Here is a 16,676-nt window from a genome sequence, read left to right on the forward strand (position 1 = left end):
GTTCCAATGCAGTCTTTCAATTTACCAGTACTAAGTAATGTTTTGTTTTATATCCTATTATATAGTATGTAGAGACTCAATTTGAATACATTTGGATAGGCTAAAACTGTTGTATTGCTGGTTCAAAAATTATGCATGAAATAGTTCAGATTTCATTTGCAATAATTGTAAATATTCTACATACAATACATGTTTATTTCACAGGGGAGTATATACGCTTTTTTATATTGACATATATGGAAACATTTTGTGACTGTCATGATGAATGCATACATATATTCTGCATACACTACATGCTTATTTCACCGGGGAGAAAATATGCTTTTTTTTTACATTGACATATATGGAAACATTTTGTGACTTCCATGATGAATGTATACAAATATTTTCTTATGGTCACCGCACTAAACAAGATAGAACAGCTACATAATAGTTTGGGATGCTCCATATTAAGTCTGAAGTAATAAAGAAAATAGAGTCTGGCAGATACGATGTGATAGGCAAGAATGTCCCATATAGGTTGAAGATTCCATAAAATCCTAGAAAATCCCATATAGGTCCATCCCAGAAAATACCATATAGGTTGATCACATGGCTGCATGCTACTAAAACCCTCTCTCTCGCCCTCTCTTATGTCTGGATTTCTTAAATGGAGTCTGTCACCAGAACCCAGCATATCGACCAACCCTGCACATAGATAACTTAGGTTCACTTAAATGAACGGGTGTTTTCCCATTGTGAATCTTTACCTCAATTACTGAAATGTCAAATATTTTTGTCAATATGTAAATGAGTTCTCTGAGGCAATGACAACATTGGCATTGCTCCAAAGAGGTGAGCAATAGCACCCTCATTTTTCAACAGACTCTATTTGCATAATTATATGTTGGCAACACCAAGGGGAGTCACAAGGGCAAAACACATTTTGATTCAGATGACCCTAACTTGTCTATCTGTGGGATTTTGTTGGTATGCTGGGATCTGGTGACAGACTCCCTTCAAAGGGGTTGTCCAGGATCCAGACATTTACTACTTACTGCCCCAGTTAAATATTCATGACATCTGAAGCAACAGTGTAATATGTTGTTATTACCAGAATGGCCCCTTTCTTCCATTCATGATGTGGTCACAAGATCACCAGCAGTGGTTTCTGTGATGTCATATATACCTTCTCACGCAAGCTCAAGTGTAGGCGTCACTCAGGTAGTAAGTCCAAGAAGGGTGTACATTCTGTGAGGGGCTGGCTACCTTCTCACTGTTTTTGTAGAAGAGAAATAGCATAGAACCGCACTCCAAAGAGGTTCTGCTTCTTAATAATTTGATTGGGTTATAAATACAACATTTCAGGTTAAAACCCTTTGTCAGGCATTTGCATAGGTGGTGTGTGGTTAGATTCCATGGAAGAATCCTTATAATCCAACCAAACACCTCCTATAAGAGCTATGTCTGATCATGTGGTTTTCCTTACTTGCACATGACGGCTCTCCAGCCCAACCATCTATGACCTCATGCCAACCGACTCATATCTAGGATCTAGACCTTAGATGTCTGAACAAAAGGTCCACGAAATGGATCTATGGGGCTCACTCATCCTTTTATAAAATGTTAGAATCTTTTTATATGCATTATCCTGATGAAGGGTATTAAACTGAAATATTGTATTTCTAACACAATTAAATGATTAAGATGCATTACCTCTTTGTAGTGTGGTTCTATTCTCTTTCCCTAGTATACCATTTCACATTCTCACTGTCCTGGTGCGGTGTCCATGTTCACAAATGTGGGCTGTACTAACTATGCCTCTTCCCCCACCTAATGTCCTTTCAGTGCTGCTTTACAATGCTAGTGTCTACTGCCTATGTGTCCGATCTCTGGTCCTCCTGTATATGGAAAAAATAGAGCAGGTGAATGGGTAGTATGCGTTGGTTGTGAGATCTGTTTCATAGGAGAGGCATGGAGAACAGCAGAGCTAGGCCAGTCCACATCATGGAAAGCTGATGTAGCCAAGGGCGTGAGGCACAGGATGTAAGAAGGTATAAGTAATGTCACAGGAACCACTGCCAGTGATTTTCTGGCCATATCTGGAATTGAAAAGGTGCCGTAATATTCAAACAGTTTCAGACAATACTATGATGTCTATAATGTATATAATTGACCTTTCCCAGTTACAAGAAAAGATCGATGCTGTTACATTACAGTTCTACGGTATCTGGGTAAAAAATATGCAAATCTATTCCCCAGGATGTAATTAGGAGAACAGTGCACTCTGTACGCCGCCTTCTAGAGGGCAGCATCCTTAACACCATGCATGACTCAGTTAAAAAGTCTATTTAATCATGATGTGGATTTAATTGCCAAATTAGTATTTCTATTCCAAAAGGAACAGATTCCCAGTTCTATGGTATAGCATCTACGGTACATTAGTATATACTCCCCACGCATGTATCAGTATGCAGGAGAGTATATAGCTGAAACTATCTCCATACAGTATGGTAAAGGGATTGAAATTGGCCGTAAGAATTCATGTAATAGTAAATGTAACTATTTAAAACGTACATTTTTATAGTTATTATAAAATATTAATCTGAATATTATAATGAGACGTTAATATTGTGTCATGTTGTATTAACTGGAGTTATTTAATTCCTTATCATTATTACAATTTCTCTCCTAACAAGCTGAATAGGTTGGCTTATACCTTACAAGACCATGAATCATTGATCTACAATATACAATTGGTTTTGTTGTACTGTATTTGTATTTCCTATTGGCACCAATTAATATTTTATACGATGCACTTTAAGACATTCAATGTGTGATAAAATTGACAGGTTAATGGAAATACCAAATGTTATGTTTTAATAGCCTTTTAAAAATGTATTTTCTCTTTGTATTGCCATATTGTGACCCCATAACTTTTTTTTCATATTTCTAGAACTGTTTAACCTCTTCCTGACAGTCATTTTTTGATTTTAGTTTTTGACACCCTCAGAGCTTGTACACATCTGCACCTGGGGTCTCCGTTATTTAGGTTTCCGTTTCCTGCCCGAAACTGGGCAGGAAATGGAAACCTGCAGTCATTTTTCAAACCCATTCAAATGGTCGGTGATCGTTTTGTGCTCTCCGCGGCAAAACCGTTTTTTTGTTTTTTTTTTAACTGGACACGAACAGGGCTTTGTGTCCAGTTAAAAAAAAAAACGGTTTCGCCGCAGAGAGCATAAAACGCTCACCAGCGCTCACGGCTGGACACGGTCTGTAGAAGACGGAAACCTGAGAACAGAGACTGGGCGCTGGTGTGAACCCAGCGTCATGCAATATAATGCAGTGCTTTTGTCTATATACCACATATCTATTATTACAGCTGATATGACAACTGATGATCTCTGCTCATTTTGATGCTGTAGGAGACAGAGATCGCAATAGTAATGGTGGTGCCCCCATGTGCTGCAACCGATTTGATGCTGAGGTTGCAATTGACCCTGGCAACTAAGTGGATGACAGCCGCAAGTGATTCTGGCGCCATTTGTGGCTGTTCCCAGTGAGTGCCTGCTGTATACTAAGCTGTATATGGAGAAGGCGCAAATCTTGAGCCCTCTATATATCCCCCTCCCAACATTATGACATACAGATACGACATGTAAAATGTCACAATAGGGGGATATGTACTACCTAAATATATTGTTTTATCTTACTACTTAATGACATGGATGCTGTTTTCTTTCCACGGTCCCAATGATTCATCACATTCACACAGTCTGAAAATGACATGACAAGGTTGTTGTCAGCATTGCAGCCAACAAAGAATCTCTAACGCAAATGCTTTAAATAATGAAATCCCTGCTGGTTATTATACTACTTGGTATTTTATTGAAAACCTATCATTTACTGCAATGCACACAGTACTTTTCAGGAAAGTGATATTTTTTTTGTTCAGTAGGGTCAGAGTCAATGCTGAAATAGATTATTGATTATTTACATCTTTGCTGACCATCCCACAATTTACAATCCTATTGAGTTTTGCACCATTAACTTTATACAGTAGTTGCTAATGAGCAATGACCTTGGCATTCTATTCCGGGCTTAAAAACCGTTGAATTAACTAGCAGATCGTCATTTATTGCCTCGTTTGCTGAAATAATATGTTAATTAACTTAAAAATTATCTGGCATTTAAAGAAACACTCCCACCAGAGGGGCAATTTAAATTGTATGGGCGCCTGCAAGACGCTGATACAGCTGGCACTAGGTTCACACTAGTGTTTGGGTTTCTGATCTTAGGGTCTGCTCGGGGATCCAACAATTGGAACCCATATCCGTTTAAAATATAATGGGATCCACTCAGTTTCCACCAGAAATCAGCAGAGAAAATAATCCTGCTTGCAGGACTTCTCTCTCTACATATTTAAAGTGAATTGGGGGACTGAGTCCCTGAACAGTCACACAATGCGCTAGTGTGACCGAAGCTTTAAATACCTGGTAAAGGAAGAAGCCACTCTTGTACACAGCCTGTGTGTACCTCTTATTCTCATTGCGGGTCCTGCGCAGCTATAGAGAAGTAGACAAGAGATCGCCGGGAGGAGAATAAGAAGTGTACACAAGCTGTGTACAAGAGTGGCTTCTGGGTGCCATATCAGTCAGGATACCTGTACAGTTCAACATTGCAGGGGGCATGTTAGAGAAGGTTTGTGTGGGAGGGTTACTTTAGAAATTAAGTAATAGTATTTCTTATTTGGGGGGAATATTAATGAAATAGTGCCCCCGACAAGTAATTACCCCCTTCCTCGCATAAGTAATATTGTTAATTACTTGAGTACATGAGTGTGGGGGATTATTACCTTTGGGGGGGCTAATACTTATGGGGTGCACTGTTACTGTAATAGTGTCACTAAGTAACAGTCCCCTTCCATATCAGAAATGGTGCCTTTAGGGAATAGCTACCCTCCCACACACACACACATAAAGGGGGAGGCTATTATGTATTTTCTCCCCATATTTGCATGTATTTCCCATACTCCAAAGACATACTGATAGGGAAAAATGTACATTGTGAGCCCTATATGGGTCGCATAATCTACATAAAAACAAAAAACAAAAACATGTGGTCAATAACAAACATGTGGCAAACAAAAACTCCTTACTTCAGGCAAAAAGTCCAAAATAAATCAGTTGCTCTCACCAGCTTGGTTTGAACTCAGGGCTCGTTCACATCTGCGCACGGGGCCTCCGTTATGCAGGTTTCTGTTTCCTGCCCAAAACTATGCAGGAAACGGAAACCTGCAGGCATTTTTCAAACCCATTCAAATGAATGGGTTTGAAAAGTGTCCGGCCGTGAGCGCCGGTGAGTGTTTTGTGCTCTCTGCGGCGATACCGGATTTTTTTAACTGGACACAAAGTCGGACATGCAGGACTTTGTGTCTGGTTTAAAAAAAAAAAACAGTTTCGCCGCGGAAAGACCAAAATGCTCACCGGTGCTCATGGCCGGACACGGTCTGACATGTTTCCGTCTTCTGCAGAACGGACCTGAGAACGGAGACCGAACGCTGGTGTGAACCCTGCGTCAGCTGCAAAAACTTTCAGTTTCTTTGTGCAGCTCCTAGAAAGATTCCCTTATCCTCACACTCACACCATTGCTCTGTTCTGTAACTTAAATGGGTTGTCCACTTTCAGACCAATATTGACAAACAAATGTACAATAAAAAGATAAACAATTTTCCAATATACTTTCTGTATCAATTCCTCACGGTTTTCTAGATTTCGACTTGCTGTCATTCATTCTGTTACTTCTAGAGGATAAAACTCTGACCATGGTCATGTGATTTACGGTCCATGGTCATGTGATGAGCACACAGGTGCACAGCTGATTACCAGGCAGATGTCTGATTACTGTGCTGTGACTATAACGAGCGGCACCTGTGTGCTAATCACATGACCATGGACCGTAAATCACATGACCATGGTCAGAGTTTTATCTCCTAGAAGTAACAGAATGAATGACAGCAAGCAGAGATCTAGAAAACCGGGAGGAACTGATACAGAAAGTATATTGGAAAATTGTATATCTTTGTATTGTACATTTGTTTGTCAATATTGGTCTGAAAGTGGCCAACCCCTTTAAATATGTAGCAGGTAATAAGGAAATCCACTGAGTATAGGAGCCCCGTACCCACCAGGTCTGTGGTCACTCCTAAAACTGGGATCACTTCACTGAGGCAAGAGTCCTTGGAGCAGTGGCGTAACTACCACAGTAGCGGTGGTAGCAGCTGCCACAGGGCCCGACACCTTAGGAGGCCCGGACCAACTCACTAGTTAATATGTCACAAAAAGAAATAAACAATAACTTTTTTTATTTTTTGAGGCCTGAGGCCACCTAAGGTGTTGGGTTCCGGGCTGGGGATGCCTCAGCATGCGTCCTGACAATGGGGGAGGGGCGGAGACATCACAGAGGAAAAAGATGAACCTCTGTGGTTGATTCATCTTATGGAGTTAGCAGAGCAGCAGCGCAGAATGAGTGCAGACTGGTGAGTTTAACCCATATGTGCAGGGAAGGCTGTCAGCACACAGTACTGTGCTGACAGTTGCCTGCTGCTCTTTCTGCTGTCTGGGGAAGAAGGGGTTACACTGAATGTGCCATTGTAACCCCTTCTATCCCAGGCAGCAAACTTATTACAGTCTTATGCATTACAGTACATAATAGTGTGTGCAGGGACCACTATAGGGTATAATGCTGTGTGCAGGGGCCACTATAGGGCATAATAGTGTGTGCAGGGTCCACTATAGGGTATAATACTGTGCACAGGGGCCACTATAGGGCATTTGGAGGGGGGCTCCATATCAAAGGTTCGCCATGGGGCCCCGCCTTTCCTAGTTACACCACTGCCTCGGAGATACATATACCCCATCGAGGATTCTTCCAATTCATCTGCTACATTTCACATAATTGCAACGGAGACTACTACAAGCTATGGAGGAATTGTAATGGAGAGCTACTTGAGACTATCTGCTATCATATCTCTCACATATTACACAGTAGATTTAGAAGAGTAGGATCTCCTGTTATATCTTGAGAATAATAGTGCTGAGAGGTATCTGTTTATCCAGCGCTGGAGAAATGTACAGCACTCAATAGAAGGTGTAACACTATCTCTGTGTGTCTGAACCTTTGTCTACCTCCAGTAGCTACTTTTTTCACAGCTTGTAACCTGATACCTGATCCTTCAGTGAGTTGGAAGTCTGTCTTGTTCCTCAAGATGGATTTAGTGTCAGTAAACAGATTAGGAAGTGACTGGAGAGAGGGAAAAAGCCTATGGAGACAGATGCATTTTCTCTAATATATATATTACAAAGTTCAACAATGGCTATTTAAAACATTATTTAAAGAGGACCTGTCACCTTATCTGAAAATCCCAGTGAAACCTCATCTGGCAGGTGTTGTTATCCTGAGCATTTTGGTGTTTTGTGTATCCCAATCCATTATGTAATTCCAAAGATACAAACCACTTAGAGTGGTTTCTCAGTGTACCGTATGCCATGCAACTTGGCTAGTAGACTCAAATTTACATAAATGTTACATTTACACTCAAATGTGAACTGTGTATCTTTCTAATGACTGAATGGACTTGGATAGCTGACACACCAAAATGCTCATAGTGACAGTGACAGCGCCTGTCAAATGGGGTATATATATAGACTTCTGAGACCTGGTGACATGTTCTCTTTAAGTAGCTAGTGACTTGCCTAAACTAAAAATGAACAAGCTAAAATAAACTGTAAAGTAAACTATTACAAAATGTTCTAATATATTAATAAAAATAATTTATTCTTTTCTTCTATTAATTTTCTATTATTAATTATATTTCTCATTGAGGATACATATACCTACATGGAGTTGTGTTAAACTTACAATAAAGAATATATGTGATCTGTTTTACAATTAGCTATTTGTCAGCTACAATGCATTCACTTCTTGACAAGACCACAATTTATAACGTTGCATACTTAACATTTTCACATATCCTCTTTCTGGAGCAATGCATTAAATCAAGGAGTGCTTCATTTTTATGACACACACAAAAATACTCACCAAAATTATATTTAAAAACAAGATAAAAAAAAGTTACAACAAAATGAATTTATAATTTATATAGACTTTGCTCTAGGGCAGCTAAAGGCATGCATTAGAAAATAAGAAGTCTGTCACCCATAATGAACAATGGGCAGCTCTCCAAGGTGCTGCTTCTAAGACAGTGGGTATATTCCAAGTTACTGCTGCAGTATATTACTGGTTATAGAATAAAAGAGAAGAGCTCTACTTTCTACAAGCAGTAGTTATACAGCAGGAAATAACTTCAATATTATAACTATTAACCTTTGAATTAGTATTTGTCCGCTGCACATCTATTTCTATGAAGAGTTGGAGTTGTCTGGCTGCAGCTTATTTCCCTATCCATATTGAAATCAGATACACCCTTGACGGAGAGTGTACATGCATATGTATGTATGGAACGCAAGTTTGTGGTCAGTCTTAGCGTACAGGGCTCAGAATATGTATGATGCCCCGAACATTTACAGTAAATATGTGATCACTAAAACTTGCTCTAATAAATTATATTTACAAAACATTGGAATCTCTGTTACGTATGAGCATAAATACATAAAGTACAAAGCTTTTACATACTATAATTCACTGAGGGGTACATCCCAATTCTCACATGAATTCACTGAACAATAGGAAGCTAAAACTTAACATTTATTGATATCAATAAACAGACTCTCAAACTAAAGTAATTACTTTTTCACCCATCATAAGGTTGAATACACCAGCTAATGACAAAATACTGATGACCGAATGGACTCACTGAAAAATTATACAGATCCCTTCTCTTATTTAAGTGATAATCCAATCTTATAGAAAATACTCGGTGCTCTATATGAAAAAAACATACATTCTGGCATTATATAGGATTATCCCAATATAATCCTAGTTCCCAGTATTGATTATAGCATTGTGGATGGGAGTTTTTCGTTTATATCTATAAAGCACTTTTTCCATTTAATGACAAATGTTTTTCTTATATATTTTGAGTATTTCCAATAGTTTGGGGGAGGGGGGGATCTGTTTTCTATAAAATTAGAATATCGTTTAAATAAGAGAAGGGATCCCTATAATATTTGAGTGGGTCCATTCTGTCATCAATATCTGGTCATTATCTGGGGTATTTATTTGAGAATCTTTTTATTGATAGCAATAAATGTTAAGTTTTAGCTTCCTTTTGTTCTCTGCATACTAGATCAGTATATTGTGTTTCTCTCTGAGCAAGTGGGTAGAAACTAGTTGCCATAGACAGCACTCAGTAAGTAGTGGAGAATCTGCTCTATAACCGTGTCTCACTTAGAAACAGCCTTAGGACCATGCAGAACACATGTAGAGACTGTATCGACATGTACTGATGTGAATAAAATAACTTGTTTGTGATGGAAGGCTCTTATTTAGCTCTAGCATGGGATTAAGCCTGTGATTTTTTATCTGCACTTTCTAGACTTTTATAGACTGGTATGATCTGAGACATGTTGATGATCAGTCTGTTTTGAGAAGACTAATGCAGGGAATTTCAGAGTGAAAGTTATTTTAGCAGAAGGAAGAGGGACAGGGACAGAGGGACAGCCTGATAACAGTAGAAAGAGGTAAAGTCTCTTACATAGTAATAGCCTAGACTATTGATTTATGCAAATACTGTTCTAAAGTTACTGACTACTTAAATAACAAATGTAGCTCTTATTGAAGGTTTTTTTTTAAACTAACAAATGACTTTTACCTTCATTGCTCTTCAGAATTTCTGAGAAGCCTACAATGGATGATACCAGAGTTAAATGTCTTATCATTATTGACTTGTCAGATATTACTCAAAGGTTACAGAATGTGATGGTATTTTGATCCATTTATAGACTTTAACATTTATATAATTCATTCTCACAGAATTTATTATTACAGTCATTGTATATCGTACATATCACATTGTTGTAGTTATGAATTTTGTTAATTGTTGTAGTCTGGTTGTGAGTCTAAGTCTGTGCACGGTGTGTGTTAATGTCACTCACAATACACATATGAGGATGCAGGTCATTAATCGGATACATAATATCAAAGGTATTGGGTAATAATTCATATTTCACTACTGTCTGCATACAGGAGTGTGGTTGGGGGATACAAACCTGTCTATGATATCAAGCTTGGGAACCAATAACCTTCCATACCATGCCAAATTACATATCCAAGGAAGGGATTATGGTTCCTTCTTTATGTTCGGTATGCCTGGACTTGCAAAAATATTTGGCATCACTTGCCAGGCATATCATACCTATATGAGGTACCCACCCAGTCATATGAAAAATTATATAAAAAATCAAAATTTATTTAAATGTCAAATAAATAGCAATAATTAAAAACAATAATAATACAGCAGGGTAGATGGAATAGCCAAAAGACAAAAAAGGACACTAGGAATCAAACCCAAGTTCACGAGCACAGGTCTAAATCCATATTTCAATAATAAGAGTTATGGGAGATGACTAACACACGGCTATATAATATTGAGAACATGTTACACAAATCATGTGATGTAAATGGCCATTCAATAAATGTGTCAACCAGGGAATAAAAAAATAGTCCCTAATAATCCCCACATTCCAATAATAGGAGTTATAGTAAATGACTAACACACAACTGTATAATAATGAAAAAATGTTACACAGACCATGTGATGCAAATGGCCATTCAATAAATGTGCCAACCAGGGAACAAAAAAATAGTATAAAAAAGTTGCACCAAATAACCACAAGTTGCAGATAAATATAGGAGGAAGCCTTGTTGTAGTGATACGCATAGGGAGGGCTATCTATATGTCCTATGTCTTTATGTGAGTTCCGAGCATGTTATTTTTCATGACTTCAGGTAAATAATCCACTATTGTTTATTCTGACCATGTTGTAAGTTGCTTCTTATTAGAGATTGACAATTATTGTGTGATTTGCTCACTATATTTATCTGCAACTTATTATTGATTATTTGGTGCAATTTTTTTATATTAGGGACTATTTTTTGTTCTCTGGTTGGCACATTTATTGAATGGCCATTTGCATCACATGGTCTGTGTAACATGTCTGGTACCAGAGAGTGCAGATATGAGTGGTCTGGGTATACTGGTGTTTCATCTACCATAAGTGGCAGCTATTTGTGTGGCAAATCACTCCTTTGTAAGCTAATGTACAGTGTGAGTGTGGAATGTGAGTGTGGAAGTGGAGCCCCTCTTTAAGGTCACTTTCCAGGTCACATGCACTTGTGTGGTGAGTGGGTGTTTGGATCCTTCATATATATTACTGTATAAAAGGAGGCTTTTATAAAGTACACAGATAAAAGTGGGTAAATTGGTAAATTTCACGTTATATCCATTTTTAAGTCTTTTCGTGTTTCTAATGAGAGAAAATGTCTTTACATATATACATAGTTACGTAGTAGATGAGGTTGGATAAAGACATTAGCCCATCAAGTCCAACCTATAACCCTACAATCCCTACAGTGTTGATCCAGGGGAAGGCAAAAAACCCCATGAGGCTCACGCCAATTGCCCTATTTCAGGGGAAAAAAATCCTTCCCGACTCCAAATCTGGCAGTCAGTATAAAAACCCTGGATCAACGTGTCCTTAAAATCTAGAGTCCATAACCTGTTATATTTTCCTCTTGAAGAAAGGCATCCAGGCCCTCCTTGAACTTGTTCAGTGAATCCGCCATCACCACTTCCTGGCGCAGAGAGTTCCAGAGCCTCGCTGTTCTCACTGTGAAGAATCCCCTTCTATGTTTCTGGTGTAACTTCCCCTCCTCCAGACGTAGTGGATGTCCCCTTGTCACTGTCACTGGCCTATTAGTATAAAGATTCTTAGAAAGTTCTTTGTATTGTCCCTTCATGTATTTGTACATTGTTATTAGATCTCCCCGGAGATGTCTTTTCTCTAAACTGAATAACCCCAAGTTTGTTAATCTCTCGTTGAACTCCAGTCCACCCATTCCCCTAATCATTTTGGTTGCCCGTCTTTGCACTTTTTCAAGTTCACTTACCGTATATACTCGAGTATAAGCCGAATTTTTCAGCCCAGTTTCTGTGCTGAAAAAGCCCCCCTCGGCTTATACTCGAGTCAGCAAAAAAAAATAAATTATTTTTTTTTTTTTTTTTAGGAGGGTGGGTCTATGACCAGCCACAATATTAATGTATATAATCTCCCATAAAATAGTGCAAAAAAAAAAAAGTTCTAAATTGCTCCTTTCCCTAGAATACATAGAAAAGTAAAAAATGACTGTGAGACACATACATATTAGGTATCCCTGTGTCTGCAGTGCTCCTGTTCCATCAAGAAGGGGTTAATAGGAGCACTGCAGATACCCTATATACAGCCAGACTGAATTCCAAGTGGGGGAAAAAAAGGAAGGGAAGGGACAAACACAACCAAAACACCCCCTCCCCTTCCCCAGCACCTACTGCACCCCAAAACTCCGACCATTTTAATTTTTGAAATTTTCCAGTAGCTGCTGCATTTCCCCCCCTAGGCTTATACTCGAGTCAATAAGTTTTCCCAGTTTTTTGTGGTAAAATTAGGGGGGTCGGCTTATATTCGGGTCGGCTTATACTCGAGTATATACGGTATGTCTTTCTTGTTTATCGGGGCCCAAAATTGCGCACAATATTCTAAGTGTGGCCGTACCAGTGATTTGTATAGAGGCATAACTATGTCCTTGTCATGAGAATCTAGACCTCTTTTGATGCATCCCATAATTTTATTTGCCTTGGCAGCAGCTGCCTGACACTCGTCATTAAAGGTAAGCTTGCTGTCCACCAAAATCCCTAAGTCTTTTTCATTGGCAGTCTTACCCAGTAATTTACTATTAAGTACACAGTCATACATTTTATTACATCAACCAAAGTGCATTACCTTACATTTTTCAACATTAAACTTCATTTGGCAAGTCTCCGCCCATATTTCCAGTTTCCATAGATCCCCCTGTAATATTCTACTATCCTTCTCATTATTAATTACCCTACAAAGTTTAGTACCATCTGCAAATATGGACACCCTGCTTTGTAAACCCTCTACCAGGTCATTAATAGAGATATTAAACAAAGGATATACAATTTTCCAATATACTTTCTCTATCAATTCCTCACGGTTTACTAGATCTCTTCTTGTTGTCATTTATTCTGTTACTTCTAGAGGATAAAAGTTTTACCATGGTCATGTGATCTACGGTCCATGGTCATGTGATGAGCACACAGGTGCACAGCTGATTACCAGGCAGATGTCTGATTATTGTGCTATGACTGTAACGAGCGGCACCTGTGTGCTCATCACATGACCATGGACAGTAAATCACATGACCATGGTCAGACTTTTATTCACTAGAAGTAACAGAATAAATGACAACAAGAAGAGATCTAGAAAACCGTGAGGAATTGATAGAGAAAGTATATTGGAAAATTGTACAACTTTTTATTATACAAACCATAACATTTGTCTCTCAATATTGGTCTGAAAGTGGACAACCCCTTTAAGGGAAAACAACATTGCACTTGCACTGTAAGGATTGGGGTCAGGGTCAGGCGATGCGAAGATGACACAGCTGGGATGCAAAACTGTGCAACTAATGACAAAAGGGGTCGTAGGCTCTGCGGCTAGAACTATGCTGTTATATCTGAGGTGAGGCAGACCAATGCACTCCCTACTTGGAGTGCGCCTGCCGTGACTCCTACGCTACTGTCCAGGCGGCTAGGGTGAAGGAAGAGGAAGCCCTGAAAGTGCTAGGGGCTGGAGTAACGAGGGTCACGCCTAAGCAGAAGCACAGTGTAAAATGCAATGCAAAACAAAAGACAAAATAGCATGGAACCAGGGAGGACAACAAGTCCCAGCGAGAACACAATAGAGAAGGCAAGGTCGGACATGCAGAGGGTAAAACCAGGATATCAGAATGGATTGCTGAATCAGAAGACAAAAGAATAGTCAAATACGAGCCGGGTACACAGCAACTAATACACAGACTCAAAGAGACACAGACAGGATATCTGACCGAGCAGGAGACCAGGAAACACAAAGTGATTGGCTGGCAAGGATACAAGCCTGGGTGGGGTTTAAATAACAGCAGAGAAAAACACACCCCAAACCTATGATGGCTAATGGCATAGAGTACTGAGAGTAGGGAAAAGATTTAACCCTTAATCACCTAAGCGCAACCAACAGAACTCTTAACACGTCTCCCGGGGAGGCTCCGCGCAGCAAGGGGACCGCGGCGACTCCGTGTCCTGACATGCACATTGCACAGTGAGGTCTGGATATGGCAAAGAAGATGTTAGCAACACACAGACTGGGTTACATAGAAGTATGTGGGGGAAGGAGAAAGAGCCAAATAAAGAGACGCAGACACACAGGTTCTGCTGCACATGATCACAAGTGTTTAGCATCAATAATTATGCAAATTAGCTTAATAATCACGAAAGAAAATTGTGAGTCTTTTGAGGAAAGGGCTTTGTAGTGGAGTCTACTGATTACATTCATTACTTATTTTTGACAATCGCTGGCTCATTTGCAAAAAATCCTTTTTTTTGTGATACTTAAATGAGTATAAAGTGCTTTTGGGGAGTGGCAGAGTCTGGATTGGCTTTGTTTCCATCTCAGCCTCTCCTGTGCCATCCTCACGCAGCAGCACCCCCTGCCCCCGCACTAATGATTGACAGCTTAGCGTTCCTGGCCTGTGCTGTACTGCCTATGCATGCCTGCATCACACAGTAGACCCTGAGGAGGCCATGCATGTACAGTGCAGGAAGGCCAGGAAGTTTGATAGAATTGCAAAGACTGGAAGCCAAGAAGATTGTCGATCAACAGTGCAGGGGAAGGGAGTTGGCAAAGGAGAGGTAATGCTGGAAACTAAGCTTTCTCTGCCAGGCTCTGCCGCTCCCCAAAGCACTTCATGCTCCTTTGCATACCATGAAAAACATGATTTTTGCGCAAATGAGCTAATTATTCTCAAAGATAAAGTAATGTATATACTGAGCAGATTCTCCACAACAAGGTACTGGGTTTAGTTGCATAGCCCTTTCCCTGCTGACAGACTCCCTATAAACATGTATAGTTAAATGGCTACTTCAGTCTGCCTGTTTTGATGATATCTGCCAGTATTTGTAGGTAATACTCTGGCATCTAGAATGAAATATGACTTACATTCAGAGTATAAACATGGTTAAATCTGAACTGGCATAACATTTCCGAGAAAATTGACTATTCTGGGTTATCGGTGACAAACAGTCATAAAACAAAAACTGTATTTGCCAAATTTAGACATAACTGATGCTCTTGCCAGTATTTGTACACATACTATTTCATGTCCCCAGAGTATTGGTAATATCAGGAAAGTGACTTCTGTTAGCTACTTGTACAGACTAAGCAGGCATTTACAATAACTTACAGAAACCTATCACTATGTAAGTATTATCCAGTCATATTATAGGGCTGGAGGAGCAGATGGATATATAGCTTTGTGTAAATAGGTTTCATTATATCCTGTAGCTTTCTGATTCAGGTCCCTGCTATTCTGGCTTTATGGTCTTACTAAATGATTGACAGCCTTCACTATATTAGCATGCACACAGCTAGCTGTCAGTCACTGATCATGGCCACCCATTGACCCCAGAGTATAAAAAGCAGAGGCTCCAGGGAGGTGATCAAACACAAAAAAGTTACTCACCTCTCCTGGGCTCCTCTGGCAAAGACTTTCTAATGATGCCAGACACTACAAGAGAAAAACATGGGGCATGTTGTAGTCTGAAGGATTCTTATTCCCTTTCTCCCTCTCCACTATAATAAAACTGTTTCCCCCTACGCCCAACCAGCAGCACAACTGGGGTATTTCTGCCCCTGTGAGCTGTTAGGACAGGTGGAACTTTTAATTAACTAACAGCTTTACCCCCTATAAAGAGGCTGCAAGACCTCCTCCCCCCTGTGTTTTTTTCTGTCCTGTGCGGACAAGACAGGTGGCAGGGGGGGGAGAGGTGTTGTAACCTCTTACTAGGGGGCACCTCTCCCTCCGGTTTTAGCTTACCTCCGCTTCTTGCCTCCTCCCGTCTGGGGTGCGCTCATCTTCCCCATGTGCCGGCGCGTGTCTGCCGGCACTTCGGCGGGTCAGGAGGCGGGGAGGAACTTCTCTTCCCCGGCGGCATAGGGGAACTGTTGTGTGCGGCCGTGTTCCCGGGCGGTGGAACTTCCGCTTCCGGGTTTGCCGCGCATGCGCAGTTCTCCGGCCGTCGGGCGCCGCTAACTGCGGGGTTTTTTGGTGTTTCTTCCCCCCTCCGGTCGGATGGTGGGGGGGGAAGTATTCAGGTCTCCTCCTGGACATTTCCAGCTTCCTGGGGCCCCGGGTTTTTGCAGTATTTCGGGGCTCTGTTGTGAGGGGGCGGGGCCTCATCGTAACTCCGCCCCTTTTTGGTTTGCCCGGCTTATTTAAACTTCCCCCTGTCAGTACTGCCTTGCTTGCTCACTCTCTGGGTGCTCAAGCTGTCGGTTTGTCCCTCAAGCACATTGGGGTGGTTGACCGTGTTGTTTTCAGGTTTGGCAGGGGGAGGCAGGGGCTGGCAGACCTGGTCACTT

The 16,676-nt window shown here is 40.4% G+C and overlaps 1 protein-coding gene across 1 annotated transcript in view; it reads left to right on the forward strand.

Annotated features, from left to right (window-relative positions):
- The window catches only part of RBM46 (RNA binding motif protein 46), a 110,509-nt gene extending 100,579 nt beyond the window's left edge, over positions 1-9,930 (forward strand). The window contains exon 7 of the mRNA XM_075285342.1: positions 9,828-9,930. Coding sequence (XP_075141443.1) covers positions 9,828-9,930 — 103 coding nt within the window. The remainder of the gene's footprint in view (positions 1-9,827) is intronic.
- Positions 9,931-16,676: the final 6,746 nt, after the last annotated feature.

Source organism: Leptodactylus fuscus, chromosome 1 (assembly GCF_031893055.1).
Source record: "Leptodactylus fuscus isolate aLepFus1 chromosome 1, aLepFus1.hap2, whole genome shotgun sequence".
NCBI classification, from domain to species: Eukaryota; Metazoa; Chordata; class Amphibia; order Anura; family Leptodactylidae; genus Leptodactylus; species Leptodactylus fuscus.